Consider the following 23,838-nt stretch of genomic DNA (forward strand, 5'->3'; position numbering starts at 1 on the left):
ATACACAATGTATTATACATCCCATATACACAATGTATTATATATCCCATATACACAATGTATTATATATCCCATATACACAATGTATTATATATCCCATATACACAATGTATTATATATCCCATATACACAATGTATTATATATCCCGTTCAGGGAAGAAACAGAGTGCTGCACCTCACACCTATGGCTGATACTAGTGCCGCTTGGCTAAATAAAAAACACATCAGAATTTTGTGTATGAATTGATCAAGCCATACTGCCCCATGTACCTCGTGCCGGTATCTGATACACATGGGTCCCTACACTAAGTCCACACCGTGCCAGTCAGTGGCCACCAACCCCGCAGGCGTGCACAGCCAGGGAACGGGGGCCATGGGACGGCCCTGCGACCCCCATGTCACAGGACCAGACCCAAAAACACCACACCAGAACCCGGCCAGCACTGCCGGCGGAGAAGGTCGCCCCCAACCAGCACAAGTCTGGATAAGGAATTACACTCACCATAGCTGCAGCAAACAGAATGGGAAAAAACAGGAGGGATTAAAACCATGTGCACTCAGGTGTCTCCTGCTAATTGCGGTCATGTGGGTCTCACCAGGAGGAGTGCAATACACGGAGAAAAGAGAGAAACAAAATGCGGTTCAGGGAAGAAACAGAGTGCTGCACCTCACACCTATGGCTGATACTAGTGCCGCTAGGCTAAATAAAAAACACATCAGAATTTAGTGTATGGCACGGTGTGGACTTAGTGTAGGGACCCATGTGTATCAGATACCTGCACGCGGTACATGGGGCAGTGTGGCTTGATCAATTCACATACAGAATTCTGATGTTTTTTATGCAGCCGAGAGGTACTAGTATCAGCCATAGGTGTGAGGTGCAGCACTCTTTTTCATCCCTGAACCGTATTATATATCCCATATACACAATGTATTATATCCCATATACACAATGTATTATATATCCCATATACACAGTGTATTATATATCCCATATACACAGTGTATTATATCCCATATACACAATGTATTATATATCCCATATACACAATGTATTATATATCCCATATACACAATGTATTATATATCCCATATACACAGTGTATTATATATCCCATATACACAATGTATTATATATCCCATATACACAATGTATTATATCCCATATACACAATGTATTATATATCCCATATACACAGTGTATTATATATCCCATATACACAGTGTATTATATCCCATATACACAATGTATTATATATCCCATATACACAGTGTATTATATCCCATATACACAGTGTATTATATATCCCATATACACAATGTATTATATATCCCATATACACAGTGTATTATATATCCCATATACACAATGTATTATATATCCCATATACACAATGTATTATATATCCCATATACACAATGTATTATATATCCCATATACACAATGTATTATATATCCCATATACACTATTATGTATCCCATATACACAATGTATTATATATCCCATATACACAATGTATTATATATCCCATATACACTATTATATATCCCATATACACACTGTATTATATGTCCCATATACATAATGTATTATATATCCCATATACACAATGTATTATATATCCCATATACACAATGTATTATATATCCCATATACACAATGTATTATATATCCCATATACACAATGTATTATATATCCCATATACACTATTATATATCCCATATACACACTGTATTATATATCCCATATACACTATTATATATCCCATATACACAGCGTATTATATATCCCATATACACAATGTATTATATCCCATATACACTATTATATATCCCATATACACAATGCATTATATCCCATATACACTATTATATATCCCATATACACAATGTATTATATCCCATATACACAATGTATTATATATCCCATATACACAATGTATTATATATCCCATATACACAATGTATTATATCCCATATACACAATGTATTATATATCCCATATACACAATGTATTATATATCCCATATACACAATGTATTATATATCCCATATACACAGCGTATTATATATCCCATATACACAGCGTATTATATCCCATATACACACTGTATTATATCCCATATACACTATTATATATCCCATATACACAATGTATAATATATCCCATATACACAGCGTATTATATCCCGTATACACAATGTATTATATCCCATATACACAGTGTATTATATATCCCATATACACAATGTATTATATATCCCATATACATAATGTATTATATATCCCATATACACAGTGTATTATATATCCCATATACACAATGTATTATATATCCCATATACACAGTGTATTATATGTCCCATATACACAATGTATTATATATCCCATATACACAATGTATTATATCCCGTATACACAATGTATTATATCCCGTATACACAGTGTATTATATATCCCATATACACAGCGTATTATATATCCCATATACACAGCGTATTATATATCCCATATTCACAGCGTATTATATCCCATATACACAGTGTATTATATATCCCATATACACAATGTATAATATATCCCATATACACAGCGTATTATATCCCGTATACACAATGTATTATATCCCATATACACAGTGTATTATATATCCCATATACACAATGTATTATATATCCCATATACATAATGTATTATATATCCCATATACACAGTGTATTATATATCCCATATACACAATGTATTATATATCCCGTATACACAATGTATTATATATCCCATATACACAGTGTATTATATATCCCATATACACAATGTATTATATATCCCATATACACAGTGTATTATATATCCCATATACACAATGTATTATATCCCGTATACACAATGTATTATATCCCGTATACACAGTGTATTATATATCCCATATACACAATGTATTATATATCCCATATACACAATGTATTATATATCCCATATACACAGCTTATTATATATCCCATATACACAGCTTATTATATATCCCATATACACAGTGTATTATATATCCCATATACACAATGTATTATATCCCATATACACAATGTATTATATATCCCATATCCACAATGTATTATATATCCCATATACACAGCGTATTATATATCCCATATACACAGCGTATTATATATCCCATATACACAATGTATTATATCCCATAAACACTATTATATATCCCATATACACAATGCATTATATCCCATATACACAATGCATTATATCCCATATACACTATTATATATCCCATATACACTATTATATATCCCATATACACAGTGTATTATATATCCCATATACACAATGTATTATATCCCATATACACAATGTATTATATCCCATATACACTATTATATATCCCATATACACAATGTATTATATATCCCATATACACAATGTATTATATATCCCATATACACAATGTATTATATCCCATATACACAATGTATTATATATCCCATATACACAATGTATTATATCCCATATACACAATGTATTATATATCCCATATACACAATGTATTATATATCCCATATACACAATGTATTATATATCCCATATACACGATGTATTATATATCCCATATACACAGTGTATTATATATCCCATATACACAATGTATTATATCCCATATACACAATGTATTATATCCCATATACACTATTATATATCCCATATACACAGTGTATTATATATCCCATATACACAGTGTATTATATATCCCATATACACAATGTATTATATATCCCATATACACAATGTATTATATCCCATATACACAATGTATTATATATCCCATATCCACAATGTATTATATATCCCATATACACAGCGTATTATATATCCCATATACACAATGTATTATATCCCATAAACACTATTATATATCCCATATACACAATGCATTATATCCCATATACACAATGCATTATATCCTATATACACTATTATATATCCCATATACACTATTATATATCCCATATACACAGTGTATTATATATCCCATATACACAATGTATTATATCCCATATACACACAATGTATTATATATCCCATATCCACAATGTATTATATATCCCATATACACAGCGTATTATATATCCCATATACACAATGTATTATATCCCATAAACACTATTATATATCCCATATACACAATGTATTATATATCCCATATACACAATGTATTATATCCCATATACACTATTATATATCCCATATACACAATGTATTATATATCCCATATACACAATGTATTATATATCCCATATACACAATGTATTATATCCCATATACACAATGTATTATATATCCCATATACACAATGTATTATATCCCATATACACAATGTATTATATATCCCATATACACAATGTATTATATATCCCATATACACAATGTATTATATATCCCATATACACGATGTATTATATATCCCATATACACAGTGTATTATATATCCCATATACACAATGTATTATATCCCATATACACAATGTATTATATCCCATATACACTATTATATATCCCATATACACAATGTATTATATATCCCATATACACAATGTATTATATATCCCATATACACAATGTATTATATCCCATATACACAATGTATTATATATCCCATATACACAATGTATTATATCCCATATACACAATGTATTATATATCCCATATACACAATGTATTATATATCCCATATACACAATGTATTATATATCCCATATACACGATGTATTATATATCCCATATACACAGTGTATTATATATCCCATATACACAATGTATTATATCCCATATACACAATGTATTATATCCCATATACACTATTATATATCCCATATACACAGTGTATTATATATCCCATATACACAGTGTATTATATATCCCATATACACAATGTATTATATATCCCGTATACACAATGTATTATATATCCCATATACACAGCGTATTATATCCCATATACACAATTATATATCCCATATACACAATGTATTATATATCCCATATACACAATGTATTATATCCCATATACACAATGTATTATATATCCCATATACACAATGTATTATATATCCCATATACACAATGTATTATATATCCCATATACACAGCGTATTATATATCCCATATACACAGCGTATTATATCCCATATACACAGTGTATTATATATCCCATATACACAATGTATAATATATCCCATATACACAGCGTATTATATCCCGTATACACAATGTATTATATCCCATATACACAGTGTATTATATATCCCATATACACAATGTATTATATATCCCATATACATAATGTATTATATATCCCATATACACAGTGTATTATATATCCCATATACACAATGTATTATATATCCCATATACACAGTGTATTATATATCCCATATACACAATGTATTATATATCCCATATACACAATGTATTATATCCCGTATACACAATGTATTATATCCCGTATACACAGTGTATTATATATCCCATATACACAATGTATTATATATCCCATATACACAATGTATTATATATCCCATATACACAATGTATTATATATCCCATATACACAGCGTATTATATATCCCATATACACAGCGTATTATATATCCCATATTCACAGCGTATTATATCCCATATACACAGTGTATTATATATCCCATATACACAATGTATTATATCCCGTATACACAATGTATTATATATCCCATATCCACAATGTATTATATATCCCATATACACAGCGTATTATATATCCCATATACACAATGTATTATATCCCATAAACACTATTATATATCCCATATACACAATGCATTATATCCCATATACACAATGCATTATATCCCATATACACTATTATATATCCCATATACACTATTATATATCCCATATACACAGTGTATTATATATCCCATATACACAATGTATTATATCCCATATACACTATTATATATCCCATATACACAATGTATTATATATCCCATATACACAATGTATTATATATCCCATATACACAATGTATTATATATCCCATATACACAATGTATTCTATCCCATATACACAATGTATTATATCCCATATACACTATTATATATCCCATATACACAATTATATATCCCATATACACAATGTATTATATATCCCATATACACAGCGTATTATATCCCATATACACAATGTATTATATATCCCATATACACAATGTATTATATATCCCATATACACAATGTATTATATATCCCATATACACAATGTATTATATATCCCATATACACAATGTATCCCACATACACAAGAACATAGAAGTAACCTTCATTGGGAGGAGAGAGAAAGGAGAAAGCCGCTGCCAGACAGCACTAGGGGCTGGGTTATCTCCCAGAGAACAAAAGGGCTTGGCCAGCTAAGTGGGTTGTCTGGTTATGCTGGATTGTGTTGACAATCAATGTAAATTCTGGAAAAATACTACGTGTTCTGAAAATAAGACCCAGCGCATCTTTGGGAGAAATAATTTATATAAGACACTGTCCTATTTACAGGGAAACAGTGTGTCACATGGAGAGCTGTGCGGCCAATGGCGGATGGCTCTGCTGGCCTTATTACACACAGCCATTGGTCTCACTCTGTCCGTGTGATAGGGACGTTACTGATTTTACTGATTGTTATTTTGGGGATCGCAGACAGACAAACTATTGATATTATTCATCCATAAAGGAGAAGTCCCAATAAGACAAATATCAGCAGGGGGCGGGGGGAAAATAATAAACACGTAGACTCCCCCCTCCCCGAGCCGGGGTCCTACAGCTCCGCTAGCTGCAACCTCACGACCCCGGCTGATTGATTGCCTGCTCGGCCAATCAGTGACTGGGGCGGGACACTGGGCAATCGCTCAGCCGGGCCGTGACGGTGCTGCTGGGTACATGACACACGTGGTTTCCAGCTGCAGATGTCCTCTGGCATCGGAACCCCGGAGCAGCACAGCGGAGGCACCAGGAGGGGTGAGCTAACATGCATATTGTGTTCACCCCCACCCACTTCATGGGACTTCACCTTTACAGCTTAGACGGTTAGGGGGTTAGGGTTTATGGTAACCCTAACGTAAATCGGTCACTTACCCGACTCCGCCAATGCAGCAGCCACTTCGTTCTGAGTTGAGTAGATATTACAAGCAGACCAGCGGCACTGGGCCCCGAGCGCACATAAAGTCTCTATAAGAACCTGAAATGATGTCAGAAGTATCACCCACATTACTGGGATCCAGAGAAAGTACAGTACATGTATACGGATGTAATATAGTATATAGGCACGCAGAGGACTGATGAGTTATTACAGAGGGTTTCAGGTACTGTAACCATAAAGCATACTCACCTGCCCTGATCCCCCGCTCCCCAGTGCTCTCAGCTTCGTCCTGCTTCTACTCCACCCCTCCCAGTGACTGATGGAGTGTGCTGCTCCTGTAGGGTCGCCCATCACGGTAAGCAGGCAGAAGCCGGGAGCACCGGGAACCAGGAATGTGGCACTAAAATAAATGGTTTCTGGACCACTCCTTACATTTTGTGTAAAAGTAAAAGAAAGTGATGAAATAAAACAGGAAAGTAGGATTTGCTGCTGCTCTGGACAGTTCCTGACATGGACAGAGGTGGCAGCAGAGAGCACTGTGTCATACTGGAGAGAATACACCACTTCCTGCAGGACATACAGCAGCTGATAAGTACTGGAAGACTGGGGATTTTTAAATTGAAGTAATTTACAAATCTATATAAAACTTTCTGACACCAGTTAATTTAAAAAATAAATAAACAAAAATATCCAGAGTTCCCCTTTAAGTTGCAGTAGGAATTCTTCTGTAAGTAAGAAAACTCCTTGTAGAGTATTTGTAGTAATTCTCTGTAGGAGTCAGCTGCCGTGGCTGTGTATGGCATTGCTTTATATTATATGCAGTATATTACAAGAACATATAGCACTATACTAACTATAACGCTGCCCTTACTCCCCCATACCACTGACGTGGGGTAACTGTAACGCTGCCCTTACTCACCCATACCACTGACGTGGGGTAACTATAACGCTGCCCTTACTCCCCCATACCACTGACATGGGGTAACTATAACGCTGCCCTTACTCCCCCATACCACTGACATGGGGTAACTATAACGCTGCTCTTACTCACCCTTACCACTGATGTGGGGTAACTATAACGCTGCTCTTACTCACCCATACCACTGACGTGGGGTAACTATAACGCTGCTCTTACTCCCCCATACCACTGACATGGGGTAACTATAACACTGCCCTTACTCCCCCATACCACTGACGTGGGGTAACTATAACACTGCCCTTACTCACCATTACCACTGATGTAGGGTAACTATAACGCTGCCCTTACTCCCCCATACCACGGACGTGGGGTAACTATAACGCTGCTCTTACTCACCCATACCACTAATGTGGGGTAACTATAACACTGCTCTTACTCACCCATACCACTGACGTGGGGTAACTATAACACTGCTCTTACTCACCCATACCACTAATGTGGGGTAACTATAACACTGCCCTTACTCACCATTACCACTGACGTGGGGTAACTATAACACTGCTCTTACTCACCCTTACCACTGACATGGGGTAACTATAACGCTGCTCTTACTCACCCATACCACTGACGTGGGGTAACTATAACGCTGCTCTTACTCACCCTTACCACAGACGTGGGGTAACTATAACGTTGCTCTTACTCACCCATACCACTGACGTGGGGTAACTATAACGCTGCTCTTACTCACCCATACCACTGACGTGGGGTAACTATAACACTGCTCTTACTCACCCATACCACTGAGGTGGGGTAACTATAAAGCTGCTCTTACTCACCCTTACCACAGACGTGGGGTAACTCTAACGTTGCTCTTACTCACCCTTACCACTGATGTGGGGTAACTATAACACTGCTCTTACTCACCCATACCATTGACGTGGGGTAACTATAACGCTGCTCTTACTCACCCATACCACTGACGTGGGGTAACTATAACGCTGCTCTTACTCACCCATACCACTGACGTGGGGTAACTATAACGCTGCTCTTACTCACCCATACCACTGAGGTGGGGTAACTATAAAGCTGCTCTTACTCACCCTTACCACAGACGTGGGGTAACTCTAACGTTGCTCTTACTCACCCTTACCACTGATGTGGGGTAACTATAACACTGCTCTTACTCACCCATACCATTGACGTGGGGTAACTATAACGCTGCTCTTACTCACCCATACCACTGACGTGGGGTAACTATAACGCTGCTCTTACTCACCCATACCACTGACGTGGGGTAACTATAACACTGCTCTTACTCACCCATACCACTGACGTGGGGTAACTATAACGCTGCTCTTACTCACCCATACCACTGACATGGGGTAACTATAACGCTGCTCTTACTCACCCATACCACTGACGTGGGGTAACTATAATGCTGCTCTTACTCACCCTTACCACTGACGTGGGGTAACTATAACGCTGCTCTTACTCACCCTTACCACTGACGTGGGGTAACTATAACGCTGCTCTTACTCACCCATACCACTGACATGGGGTAACTATAACGCTGCTCTTACTCACCCATACCACTGACGTGGGGTAACTATAACGCTGCGCTTACTCCCCCATACCACTGACGTGGGGTAACTATAACGCTGCTCTTACTCACCCTTACCACTGACGTGGGGTAACTATAACGCTGCTCTTACTCACCCTTACCACTGACGTGGGGTAAATGTAAGAGTTAATAACAGGATCTGTAATGTGGCAGAACCACGACTCTTTTTGATAAAATGTCTTTTGGGAATTATATATGTATATAGCATTCTGATCTATTGCTATACGATGATGATGATGATGTATGTGCTGGTTGTTTGGCGGCTCTCTACAGTGCGGTGTACTCACCCCAGTTTGCGCTGTAATGTGTGTGCATCCAACTATCTTGGCTCCGGCCAGCGGCTTCTCCCCTTGCGCTCTCTTTCTTAGAGAGATGAGAGCGGTCATTTCTGCAGAGGAGACATATAATCAGTATGGCGGGATGAGAAGCTCCTCTCTCCGTGCTCTCACATCCAGCCATCGGCCAGGGACATCGGCACTCACCTTGCTCTGCAATCTCAATCTCTCTCCTTCCGAACTCGGCTTGCTTTACGTTCTTGACGCAGAAGTCCCCGCTGCCTTTTGAGGTGGTTTGTTGTTTGTCGCGAGGAGACGTCTCGTCATCTGAGCTGTCCGTGTACGAGGCGACTAGCGGAGGAACAATACATGAGACATCTACAGTGTATGTGCTGTCAGGGCTATTATAGTAACTGATGGAGACCACGCTCTGCAGGGGACGTCACCCCTTATACTCACGGAACGCGCAGCCTCTTTCGGTTTTTGTAACATATCTATAATACAAGTTTCAGAAAACAACATACAAAGGGAAAATAAGGAAAACCACACACACAGGACACAGGAACCCAGGCACGATCCAGGGTAAAAAAATCTGGCTAAGAATATGTACTTATCTAGCTGGGCTTCTGCATCTTTGGCAAACACCCACTGAGTTTTTGGAGCTCATTTCCATAATAATAATAATAATAATAATAATAATAATAATAATAATAATAATAATAATATTATTATTATTATTATTATTATAATACAGCTATCTCAGTATTGGAGGGGTCAATCTATAAAACCATGGGCCATACAAACCATATAAAATCTATAAAACCATACAAGGCCATGGGTGAAATCAGACTGAGGAGCCCTATACAACCTAAAACCCCATAACAGGTCTGTGTTATCTTCACACGCCAAAAATCTGGAGGACTAAAATCTGGAGGACTGGAGGACTAGTGGTTAAAAAAAAGAAGAAAAATAAATAAATAAAAAAATTGTCCATTGCTGGTTGTTCTATCAAATCCAAAAGGTGGGGGAATCCAGCACTCCAAATTAAATATTGAAACAATCCTTTATTAATCATAATCGGTTACATAGGAGACCAGGAACCCCGGCCAGAAGGCCATTGGAGGGACCAGCTGTCAATCACTGAGGCAAGACCAGATTAACTATTACATGACCAGAGGAAACACAGCAAAACAGACCCGTGGGGCAGGGAAAACAATTAGCAGAACAGAAGGAGTAAGGGTGGTATTACATGGGACGATTTTACTACAATTAACGATAAACGATCTCAAACGACCACTATGACTAACGATCCTAAATAGTTCACCCTACTACAGGGGGCGAATAGACCAGGGAACGACCAAACGACGTGTTATTACACCGAACCGTGTTGGATTTGTGGACGATCAGCGATGAAAATAGGTCCAGATTCTATCAAACGATCAACAATTTCTCGTTGGTGGTTTAATCGTTGCCTACTATTACACAAAACAATTATCGCTTAAAGGGGTAGTGCGGCGGTAAACAATTATTCACAGAATAACACACATTACAAAGTTATACAAGTTATACGTCATCTTCGGCCGGCCAAACCGCTCCGACCGTCCCTAGTGCCGGCCGCCTTCTGCAGCGTCATCAGATGCTCAGCCGCAATTGGCTGAGCATAACTGTGCTCAGCCAATCGTGGCTGAGCATCTGATGACGCTGCAGAAGGCGGCCGGCACTAGGGACGGTCAGAGCGGTTCGGCCGTCCGTCCGAAGATGACGTCTTGGCACAGGATGGCGGACATGCGCGACACGGATCAGGTATATATAATGCACCACACTTCCGGGTACACGGGTGGGGGTGGTGGGACACGGGAAGGGGGCGATTCACAGACATAACATACATTACAAAGTTGTATAACTTTGTAATGTGTGTTATTCTGTGAATAATTGTTTACCGCCGCACTACCCCTTTAAGTCCCAACGATTTAACGATTTTTCAAATGATAATCGTCCTGTGTAATACGGCTCTAAAACACAGCTCAGAATGCAAACACAGGATATACACAGTTCATGGGCAAAAGCGCAGTCCTGGCCGTACTTACAAGGACTGCGCCAAGGCCCCAACAGGTAAGTACTAACAGCAGGTCTGTAGTCCACATTTTTTTCTTTCATGATCCACAAAAAAAAAAATCTAAATTGTATCCATATTTGTAAAAAACTGTGTGCTTAAAAAAAAAAACCTCAGGATGCCCGAAACGATGCCACAAGCCTGGGTGGGAAATGATCCCGAATATGGACGGTCTAAGGACGGCATACAAGGACCCATTGACTTCTATGAGTGTGTGTAAGTGCATGTCCTGTTTTTATGCAGATAGAACGTTCTGAAAATATACGGAACCTGTAACAACGGTTTTATGCATTGCCCCATAGAAATCAACAGGTTTTTTACTGTTGCAGTAAAATAGGTAATTTAACACTAATTAAACGACATGTGTGAACAGAGCCTCAGTGTATGTTGGAGTTTCATTGTGTTACAGCGCCATAAAGGAGGGCTGGATGGCAATCAAATGATCAATTACTGCAATTGGATGATGCAGTCACATTATTATCTCTATAAGAAGCGAAGGTCTGGCAGCCTGCGGGGGGAGCAGTCACTGGTGGTCAGAGAGTAGAAGGGACTGGTCCAAGACTTCCTCCGCTCATTCGGATTCTAACTCTAACTGGTTTTCATGGTGGTCACCAGGACATAGAATACGGATAGACAACATTTCACATACCAGAACTATAGCTGTCAGTGGATGACTGAGAAATCGAGCGGGACAGAGATCTGCGTCCAGTCTTGGTTGGAAACTTGCTAAACTCCTGCATGTCATCTGCAAACTGAATCTGCTTCAAGGAAGAAAAAACAGATATTAAAGTATTATCAGCTTCCTGAGCTACAAAGAACAAGACAAGCATAGATTAAAAAACAAAGAAAAAGACAAAGAAAATAAAAGACAAAGAAAATGACAAAAAATATAAATGACAAAGACAAAGAAAATAAAAGACAAAGAAAATGACAAAAAATATAAATGACAAAGACAAAGAAAATAAAAGACAAAGAAAATCAATGACAATTGATTATATACTGTATATATATATATATATTAAAAGAGAGAGAGAGAGAGAGAGAGAGAGAGAGAATAGAGGGAGAGGGGCCACACTGTGACTTTATGTAGCGCTATAAGACTGATATGAACCTGAGTGACGGCTGCTGTCCACCTGATCACTATCACTCTGAAGCTGTAGCACAATAGTTACAGGGAGACGCCTGGTACCTCCCATATATCTGTCTGTACTTCCAGAATGTTGAAAATACTTTTATTATAAAGTAAGAAGAGTGAGAGAGGCTTCCTGAGCTCCTGAAGGGCAGCAAACTGTAACACTTCCTTCCTCCCCCTCCCATCCCTGACCCTGCTGTAACACCTCCTCCCTCCCCCTCCCATCCCTGACCCTGCTGTAACATCTCCTCCCTCCCATCCCTGACCCTGCTGTAACACCTCCTCCCTCCCCCTCCCATCCCTGACCCTGCTGTAATACCTTCTCCCTCCCATCCCTGACCCTGCTGTAACATCTCCTCCCTCCCATCCCTGACCCTGCTGTAACACCTCCTCCCTCCCATCCCTGACCCTGCTGTAACACCTTCTCCCTCCCATCCCTGACCCTGCTGTAACATCTCCTCCCTCCCATCCCTGACCCTGCTGTAACATCTCCTCTCCCCCTCCCATCCCTGACCCTGCTTTAACATCTCCCCTCTCCCCCTCCCATCCCTGACCCTGCTGTAATACCTTCTCCCTCCCATCCCTGACCCTGCTGTAACACCTCCTCCCTCCCCCTCCCATCCCTGACCCTGCTGTAACATCTCCTCCCTCCCATCCCTGACCCTGCTGTAACACCTCCTCCCTCTCCCTCCCCCTCCCATCCCTGCTGTAACACCTCCTCCCATCCCTGACTCTCCTGTAACTCCTCCCTCCCCCTCTCATCCTCGACCCTGCCAGGACTCCAGGTGTCAATCAAGCAGGGAGGGAGGGGGTGTGAGGAGACATTAGAGCTTGCAGCAGATCAGGAAAAGCCTCTCTTAGGGTATATGCACACAAAGGAAATCACGTGGATGACTCAGTCCCATAGACTCCATTCTATGCTCGGGCAGATTCCACCGTCCGCCCAAAGAATTGTCATGTCAATATTTTGGGCAAATGGCGCAATCTGCCCGAGCATAGACTGGAATCCATGGGACGGGCAGAGTGAAGCGCAGGGAGGAGTGGCGGAATCTGTGACATTTACTTACTGGCCTATACGCGGACTCTCTCTACCAGAGAATAAAAGCCTCCTGGAAGCACAGACAGATATATAAGAGCTCAGGACTCCGGGCGAGCGCGGTGGGGTAAGAATAGAATGTGTATTATGTTCTATGCAGCCTCCACACTATATCACACACTCTATATAGCCGGAGTGCCCCTTTAATGCAAAAAGGAGAGCTACAGCGGTGTATCTCCATTCCTGATCGCCAGGTCTGTACAGGCCGCACTACCGTAACGCTAGATAACCGCCGGAAACGGCAGTGTCCTATATCAGGAGATCCCAGAGAGGATACAGGTCTGGTGTACCGGGCAGCCGAGATCTCAGGTGACATCACACCCTATCATACAGGAAGACACCATCACACAGGGGGGAACATACAGGAAGACACAATCACACAGGAGGGAACATACAGGGAGACACCATCACACAGGGGGGAACATACAGGGGGACACCATCACACAGGAGGGAACATACAGGGGGAACATACAGGGGGACACCATCACACAGGGGGGAACATACAGGGGGACACCATCACACAGGAGGGAACATACAGGGGGAACATACAGGGGGACACCATCACACAGGGGGGAACATACAGGGGGACACCATCACACAGGAGGGAACATAAAGGGAGACATCATCACACAGGAGGGAACATACAGGGAGACACCATCACACAGGAGGGAACATACAGGGAGACACCATCACACAGGGGGAACATACAGGGAGACACCATCACACAGGGGGGAACATACAGGGGGACACCATCACACAGGAGGGAACATACAGGGAGACATCATCACACAGGGGGAACATACAGGGAGACACCATCACACAGGGGGAACATACAGGGAGACACCATCACACAGGGGGAACATACAGGGGGACACCATCACACAGGAGGACCATACAGGGAGACACCATCACACAGGGGGAACATACAGGGGGACACCATCACACAGGAGGACCATACAGGGAGACACCATCACACAGGGGGAACATACAGGGGGACACCATCACACAGGAGGAACATACAGGGAGACACCATCACACAGGGGGAACATACAAGGGGACACCATCACACAGGAGGGAACATACAGGGAGACACCATCACACAGGGGGGAACATACAGGGGGACACCATCACACAGGAGGAACATACAGGGGGAACATACAGGGGGACACCATCACACAGGAGGGAACATACAGGGAGACATCATCACACAGGAGGGAAAATACAGGGAGACACCATCACACAGGGGGAACATACAGGGGGACACCATCACACAGGGGGGAACATACAGGGGGACACTATCACACAGAAGGGAACATACAGGGAGACATCATCACACGGGGGGAACATACAGGGGGACACCATCACACAGGGGGGAACATACAGGGGGACACCATCACACAGGAGGGAACATACAGGGAGACATCATCACACAGGAGGGAAAATACAGGGAGACACCATCACACAGGGGGAACATACAGGGGGACACCATCACACAGGGGGGAACATACAGGGGGACACTATCACACAGAAGGGAACATACAGGGAGACACCATCACACAGGAGGGAACATACAGGGAGACACCATACAGGGAGACACCATCACACAGGGGGAACATACAGGGAGACACCATCACACAGGAGGGAACATACAGGGGGACACCATCACACAGGAGGGAACATACAGGGAGACACCATACAGGGAGACACCATCACACAGGGGGAACATACAGGGAGACACCATACAGGGAGACACCATCACACAGGGGGAACATACAGGGAGACACCATCACACAGGGGGAACATACAGGGAGACACCATCACACAGGGGGGAACATACAGGGGGACACCATCACACAGGAGGGAACATACAGGGAGACACCATCACACAGGGGGAACATACAGGGGGACACCATCACACAGGAGGGAACATACAGGGAGACACCATCACACAGGAGGGAACATACAGGGAGACATCATCACACAGGGGGAACATACAGGGAGACACCATCACACAGGGGGAACATACAGGGAGACACCATCACACAGGGGGAACATACAGGGGGACACCATCACACAGGGGGAACATACAGGGAGACACCATCACACAGGGGGAACATACAGGGGGACACCATCACACAGGAGAAACATACAGGGGGAACATACAGGGGGACACCATCACACGGGGGAACATACAGGGGGACACCATCACACAGGGGGGAACATACAGGGAGACACCATCACACAGGAGGGAACATACAGGGGGACACCATCACACGGGGGAACATACAGGGGGACACCATCACACAGGGGGGAACATACAGGGAGACACCATCACACAGGAGGGAACATACAGGGGGACACCATCACACGGGGGAACATACAGGGGGACACCATCACACAGGGGGGAACATACAGGGGGACACCATCACACAGGGGGGGAACATACAGGGAGACACCATCACACAGGGGGGAACATACAGGGAGACACCATCACACGGGGGGGGGGACATACAGGGGGACACCCCTTTTAGATGGAACTATGATGCTACGAGACTACTCTAGGGGCTGCTGGAAAATTCTGAAAAGTTCTGGAATAATCTATGTGCTGCGTGGCAGGAATCAGTGAGCAGACATGGGGGGGGGGGCTGCGGATTATCGGCTGTAATCCCCCCCCGCTGCATGGGCCTGAGCAATGCTAAAAATATTAAATATATCCAAAGCAGCTTAAAGAGTTAAAGCAGCATCAGCCAGAGATGGAGCACTGGGGGGAGCGGAGAGCGGCCTTATGGATTAGAGATCAGAGAGCAAACATGGGGGAGGGGACCAGCAGCAGCAGCACATGGCAGCTACAGAAGCGGCAGCTACATGGCAGCTACAGAAGAGGCAGCTACATGGCAGCTACAGAAGAGGCAGCTACAGAAGAGGCAGCTACATGGCAGCTACAGAAGGGGCAGCTACAGAAGCGGCAGCTAAGACTGGAGGATGTGATACAGATATTCAGGCCACGGACATCAGTAATACCACGGAGCAGCCAGTGACACCAACACCTCAGCATCCGGCCACATTTCCTGACCCATAGGGCTCTATTGGGCATGGACACCCTTCAGGATTATTCCCGACAGATGTCCGTGCTGGAAAACAGGACACAAATCATAGGACATGTCCTAAAATACTCCTGAATTCCATCATGGATGCCCAATAGAACCCTATGGGGGGGACCCGAAATTCCGAACAGCTCCAAATGTGCACCCAGAAACCGTCCGGAATTACCTGGGTGCGCGCCAGCACCCAATCAGGTGCCGCCAGGTGCTGTTGCTTGCCCTGTGACTGTACCGGCTCCTAGGAGTGCAAACAGTTAATGCAGCGCTGTGTTTGACAGGGCTGGGAGCAAAGTGTATCCGTCATGACATAAAATTAAAAAAAAAAAAAACAGCAAGTCTATAGTAAGCGCCTTATGTATGCTGTGTCCGTTTTAATTTTGCAGCGGCCTGTTTGGTGCCCATTGTGCTGCTCAGGCCTCTGCATGTCACTCAGAGCCGGTGGGCGGGGCCTTATTATCAGTTAGTTCCTTCATGGAGCAGAGCATAGGGGGCGTGTACAGGGGGGCGTGTACTGTCGGCCAATCAGTATGACCTTCACTGACTTCCTGCATTTGGGCTCTTTTCTGCTGTTACTAGACCACATGTCCATAGTGATGGAGCGGCGACTGCAGTCTCCCAATACGTGAGACACCTAGTGGCCGGATGTATAACATTGTATTTCATATAGAAAACAGGCAAGAAATATGAATGGAGTAAACTGTAGAGATGTAGAATATGTGTATCCCCTCCCCCGCTGACCTACCTTTATTGCTGCCCATTTAAAGCTCACCTGTCACTAAAACTAATCCAGCAGGTCGTCAGGAAGCAGGGCGTCAGGAGTCAGGCAGCAGGGCGTCAGGAGTCAGGCAGCAGGTCGTAAGGAGTCAGGTAGTCAGGCAACAGGGCGTCAGGAGTTAGGCAGCAGGTCGTCAGGAGTCAGGGGGTCAGGAAGCAGGGTGTCAGGCAGCAGGGAGTCAGGCAGCAGGTTGTCAGGAGTCAGACAGCAGGGTGTCAGGGAGCAGGGCATCAGGTAGTCAGGCAGCAGGGCGTCAGGCAGCAGGTTGTCAGGAGTCAGGCAGCAGGGCGTCAGGAGTCAGGCAGCAGGGCGTCAGGAGTCAGGCAGCAGGTCGTAAGGATTCAGGTAGTCAGACAACAGGACGTCAGGAGTTAGGAAGCAGGGAGTCGGGTGTCAGGAAGCAGGGAGTCGGGAGTCAGGAAGCAGGGAGTCAGGGGGTCAGGAGTCAGGCAGCAGGTTGTCAGGCGTCAGGGGGTCAGGAGTCAGACAGCAGGGCGTCAGGAGTCAGGGAGCAAGGCGTCAGGAGTCAGGGAGCAGGTTGTCAGGCAGCAGGGCGTCAGGCAGCAGGGTGTCAGGGGGTAAGGCAGCAGGGTGTCAGGGGGTCAGGCAGCAGGGCGTCAGGAAGCAGGGAGTCGGGAGTCAGGAAGCAGGGAGTCAGGGGATCAGGAGTCAGGGAGCAGGGCGTCAGGAGTCAGGCAGCAGGTCGTCAGGTAGTCAGGCAGCAGGTCGTCAGGTAGTCAGGCAGCAGGTCGTCAGGTAGTCAGGCAGCAGGTCGTCAGGTAGTCAGGCAGCAGGTCGTCAGGTAGTCAGGCAGCAGGTCGTCAGGTAGTCAGGCAGCAGGTCGTCAGGTAGTCAGGCAGCAGGGCGTCAGGCAGCAAGGCGTCAGGGGGTAAGGCAGCAGGGTGTCAGGGGGTCAGGCAGCAGGGCGTCGGGAGTCAGGAAGCAGGGAGTCAGGAAGTCGGGAGTCAGGCAGTAGGTTGTCAGAAGTCAGACAGCAGGGCGTCAGGAGTCAGGGAGCCGGTAGTCAGACAGCAGGTCGTCAGGTAGTCAGGCAGCAGGGCGTCAGGTAGTCAGGCAGCAGGGAGTCAGGCAGCAGGTTGTCAGGAGTCAGGGGGTCAGGAGTCAGACAGCAGGGCGTCAGGGAGCAGGGCATCAGGTAGTCAGGCAGCAGGGCGTCAGGCGTCAGGCAGCAGGGCGTCAGGCAGCAGGGCGTCAGGAGTCAGGCAGCAGGGCGTCAGGAGTCAGGCAGCAGGGCGTCAGGAGTCAGGTAGTCAGACAACAGGGCGTCAGGAGTTAGGAAGCAGGGAGTCGGGAGTCAGGAAGCAGGGAGTCGGGAGTCAGGCAGCAGGTTGTCAGGCGTTAGGGGGTCAGGAGTCAGACAGCAGGGCGTCAGGGAGCAGGGCGTCAGGAGTCAGGCAGCAGGTCGTCAGGTAGTCAGGCAGCAGGGCGTCAGGGGGTCAGGCAGCAGGGCGTCAGGAAGCAGGGAGTCGGGAGTCAGGCAGTAGGTTGTCAGGAGTCAGGGGGTCAGAAGTCAGACAGCAGGGCGTCAGGAGTCAGGGAGCAGGTCGTCAGGTAGTCAGGCAGCAGGTCGTCAGGTAGTCAGGCAGCAGGGCGTCAGGTAGTAGGTTGTCAGGAGTCAGGCAGCAGGGAGTCAGGTAGTCAGGCAGCAGGTCGTCAGGTAGTCAGGCAGCAGGGCGTCAGGTAGTCAGGCAGCAGGGCGTCAGGTAGTCAGGCAGCAGGGCGTCAGGTAGTCAGGCAGCAGGGCGTCAGGTAGTCAGGCAGCAGGGCGTCAGGCAGTAGGGCATCAGGGGGTCAGGCAGCAGGGCGTCAGGGGGTCAGGCAGCAGGGCGTCAGGGGGTCAGGCAGCAGGGCGTCGGGAGTCAGGAAGCAGGGAGTCAGGAAGCAGGGAGTCGGGAGTCAGGCAGTAGGTTGTCAGGAGTCAGAGGTCAGACAGCAGGGCGTCAGGAGTCAGGGAGCCGGTAGTCAGGGAGCAGGGCGTCAGGAGTCAGGGAGCAGGTTGTCAGGAGTCAGGGGGTCAGGAGTCAGACAGCAGGGCGTCAGGAGTCAGGCAGCAGGTCGTCAGGCAGCAGGTCGTCAGGTAGTCAGGCAGCAGGGCGTCAGGGGGTCAGGCAGCAGGGCGTCAGGGGGTCAGGCAGCAGGGCGTCAGGCAGCAGGGCGTCGGGAGTCAGGGCGTCGGGAGTCAGGGAGTCAGGAGTCAGGCAGTAGGTTGTCAGGAGTCAGAAGTCGGACAGCAGGGCGACAGAGGAGTCAGGGAGCCGGTAGTCAGGGAGCAGGGCGTCAGGGAGCAGGTTGTCAGGAGTCAGGGGGTCAGGATTCAGACAGCAGGGCGTCAGGAGTCAGGGAGCAGGGCGTCAGGAGTCAGGCAGCAGGTCGTCAGGCAGCAGGGCGTCAGGTAGTCAGGCAGCAGGGATTCAGGCAGCAGGGAGTCAGGCAGCAGGGAGTCAGGCAGCAGGGAGTCAGGCAGCAGGGAGTCAGGCAGCAGGGAGTCAGGTAGTCAGGCAGCAGAGAGTCAGGTAGTCAGGCAGCAGAGAGTAAGGTAGTCAGGCAGCAGGGCGTCAGGTAGTCAGGCAGCAGTGCGTCAGGTAGTCAGGCAGCAGGTCGTCAGGAATCAGGCAGCAGGTCGTCAGGAATCAGGCAGCAGGTCGTCAGGAGTCAGGCAGCAGGTCGTCAGGAGTCAGCCAGCAGGTCGCCAGGAGTCAGGTCGTCAGGCAGCAGGTCGTCAGGCAGCAGGTCATCAGGCAGCAGGTCCTAAGGAGTCAGGTAGTCAGGCAACAGGGCGTCAGGAGTCAGGCAGCAGGGCGTCAGGAATTAGGCAGCAGGTCGTCAGGCAGCAGGTTGTCAGGAGTCAGGCAGCAGGGCGTCAGGAATCAGGCAGCAGGGCGTCAGGAATCAGGCAGCAGGGCGTCAGGCAGCATGGAGCAGGGCATCAGGAGTCAGGCAGCAGGTCGTCAGGTAGTCAGGAAGCAGGTCGTCAGGAGTCAGGGGGTCAGGAGTCAGGCAGCAGGTCGTCAGGTCACCAGACATGTCAAAAGTTATTGATGAGAGCGGGTGGCACTGCTACTGATCAGAAGATACCGATAGGGACCGACCCCCTCTCCGTCGGGCCACGCAGCCAGTCAATATTCCCCATAGAAGTCAATGAGAAAATGACTGACTGAGTGCAGGGCCGCCCAGGGACAGCAATAGTACTGCCGCCATCTCCCCCTGGCTAGATGTCCTGATCAGAGCGAGTGTCAGCAGTCAGACCTGCTCTGATCAATAACTTGTGACATATCTGATGACCTGTCACCTGATGACCTGTACTCCGGCGACAATCTTTAAGTTGTATCTGCTGTAGTCGGGGCTGTATTTAACACCAGGTGGTCCGGTGCCAGGGCAGCAGCACCAAGGAGCAGAGGGAAGGAGACAACCTTTTTGCTTTTATTTTTTTTAGTATCCCATCTCCCATTCAGACTTGCCAGTGAACCTGGTGCTTTCGAGGGGGGGGGGGGGGGGGGGGGGAATATGGCGGTATTGGTCAGGTCTGGTATAGCGGTGTTATCCAGTCACAGTATGGTGGTATTGGTCAGGTCTGGTATAGCGGTGTTATCCAGTCACAGTATGGCGGTATTGGTCAGGTCTGGTGTGGCGGTGTTATCCAGTCACAGTATGGTGGTATTGGTCAGGTCTGATATGATGGTGTTATCCAGTCACAGTATGGCGGTATTGGTCAGGTCTGGTATGCCAGTGTTATCCAGTCAAAGTATGGCAGTATTGGTCAGGTCTGATGTGGCGTTGTTATCCAGTCACAGTATGGTGGCATTGGTCAGGTCTGGTATAGCGGTGTTATCCAGTCACAGTATGGCGGTATTGGTCAGGTCTGGTATGGCGTTGTTATCCAGTCACAGTATGGCGGTATTGGTCAGGTCTGGTATGGCAGTGTTATCCAGTCACAGTATGGTGGTATTGGTCAGGTCTAGTGTGGCGTTGTTATCCAGTCACAGTATGGCGGTATTGGTCAGGTCTGGTGTGGCGGTGTTATCCAGTTACAGAATGGCGGTATTGGTCAGGTCTGGTGTGGCAGTGTTATCCAGTCACAGTATGGTGGTATTGGTCAGGTCTGGTGTGGCAGTGTTATCCAGTCACAGTATGATGGTATTGGTCAGGTCTGGTATGGCTGTGTTATCCGGTCACAGTTTGGCGGTATTGGTCAGGTCTGGTATGACAGTGTTATCCAGTCACAGTATGGTGGTATTGGTCAGGTCTGGTATAGCGGTGTTATCCAGTCACAGCATGGTGGTATTGGTCAGGTCTGGTATAGCGGTGTTATCCAGTCACAGTATGGTGGTATTGGTCAGGTCTGGCAGTGTTATCCAGTCACAGTATGGTGGTATTGGTCAGGTCTGGTATAGCGGTGTTATACAGTCACAGTATGGTGGTATAAGGTCTTGTATGACAGTGTTATACAGTCACAGTATGGTGGTATTGGTCAGGTCTGGCGGTGTTATCCAGTCACAGTATGGTGGTATTGGTCAGGTCTGGCGGTGTTATCCAGTTACAGTATGGTGGTATTGGTCAGGTCTGGTATAGCGGTGTTATACAGTCACAGTATGGTGGTATCAGGTCTTGTATGACAGTGTTATACAGTCACAGTATGGTGGTATTGGTCAGGTCTGGTATAGCGGTGTTATCCAGTCACAGTATGGTGGTATTGGTCAGGTCTGGTGTGGTGGTGGTAAATGTGACGCTTGGAGCTATTACCTACTAATCCTGTGGTAAGAATTTGGTCAGAAAATATGCAGACGCCTCTAAGCATTGATCAAAGTGAAAATTTCTTTGTTTTAAGTCGTTAAAAAACATGAAAAACACGATTCATACAATGTTTCTCCATGTGGCCGATAACAGGCTCCCATCTCTTCCCCAGTATCATGTGTTGTTACCAGAATTATTGGCCATACACCTATTGGTTACCGCATAAAAGTCTGGCATCTGCTGCATGTGGTGACGTACAGTAAGGGTCCTACTACACGGAGCGATTTTTAACGACTAACAATAAACAATCGCAAACGAGATTGTTTATCGTTAACCTGAAGTCGTTCACCATATTACACAGAAAGAAAATCGTTAGTTGCGATCGTTACTATTCAATTACACAGAATGATTATCATTTAAATAAGAACCATTTAATGATTTTTCGCATGATAATCGTCCCGTGTAATAGGGCTCTAACTGTGAGAATGCGGCCTAACACTGATCAGATATCAATACGGTGATCAGAAACTAGAAAATTATGATGCTGATTGGTGAGACAAGATGGAGGGGTCTGCAGGTGTAGTGCCGGGGGCAGCAGCTGGTAATACGGCCCTGGGTACTGTATATATGGGGGGTCTGCAGGTGTAGTGCCGGGGGCAGCAGCTGGTAATACGGCCCTGTGTACTGTATATATGGGGGGTCTGCAGGTGTAGTGCCGGGGGCAGCAGCTGGTAATACGGCCCTGTGTACTGTATATATGGAGGGTCTGCAGGTGTAGTGCCGGGGGCAGCAGCTGGGCACTGTGTACTGTATATATGGAGGGTCTGCAGGTGTAGTGCCGGGGGCAGCAGCTGGGCACTGTGTACTGTATATATGGAGGGTCT

The 23,838-nt window shown here is 45.5% G+C and overlaps 1 protein-coding gene across 6 annotated transcripts in view; it reads right to left on the reverse strand.

Annotated features, from left to right (window-relative positions):
- The window catches only part of AHCYL1 (adenosylhomocysteinase like 1), a 158,077-nt gene that overhangs the window by 45,036 nt on the left and 89,203 nt on the right, over positions 1-23,838 (reverse strand). For 4 of the 6 annotated variants that reach the window (XM_069945862.1, XM_069945863.1, XM_069945864.1 and 1 more), the window contains 4 exons: positions 12,748-12,856; positions 10,193-10,336; positions 9,998-10,098; positions 7,167-7,269 (listed from right to left, as the gene is read on the reverse strand). In XM_069945862.1, coding sequence (XP_069801963.1) covers positions 7,167-7,269; positions 9,998-10,098; positions 10,193-10,336; positions 12,748-12,838 — 439 coding nt within the window. In that variant the 5' untranslated portion in view covers positions 12,839-12,856. Of the gene's footprint in view, positions 1-7,166; positions 7,270-9,997; positions 10,099-10,192; positions 10,337-12,747; positions 12,860-23,838 lie in introns of all 6 variants that reach the window. The other 2 variants (XM_069945859.1, XM_069945861.1) reach the window with 1 other exon arrangement.

This window comes from Dendropsophus ebraccatus, chromosome 11 (assembly GCF_027789765.1).
Source record: "Dendropsophus ebraccatus isolate aDenEbr1 chromosome 11, aDenEbr1.pat, whole genome shotgun sequence".
NCBI lineage: Eukaryota > Metazoa > Chordata > Amphibia > Anura > Hylidae > Dendropsophus > Dendropsophus ebraccatus.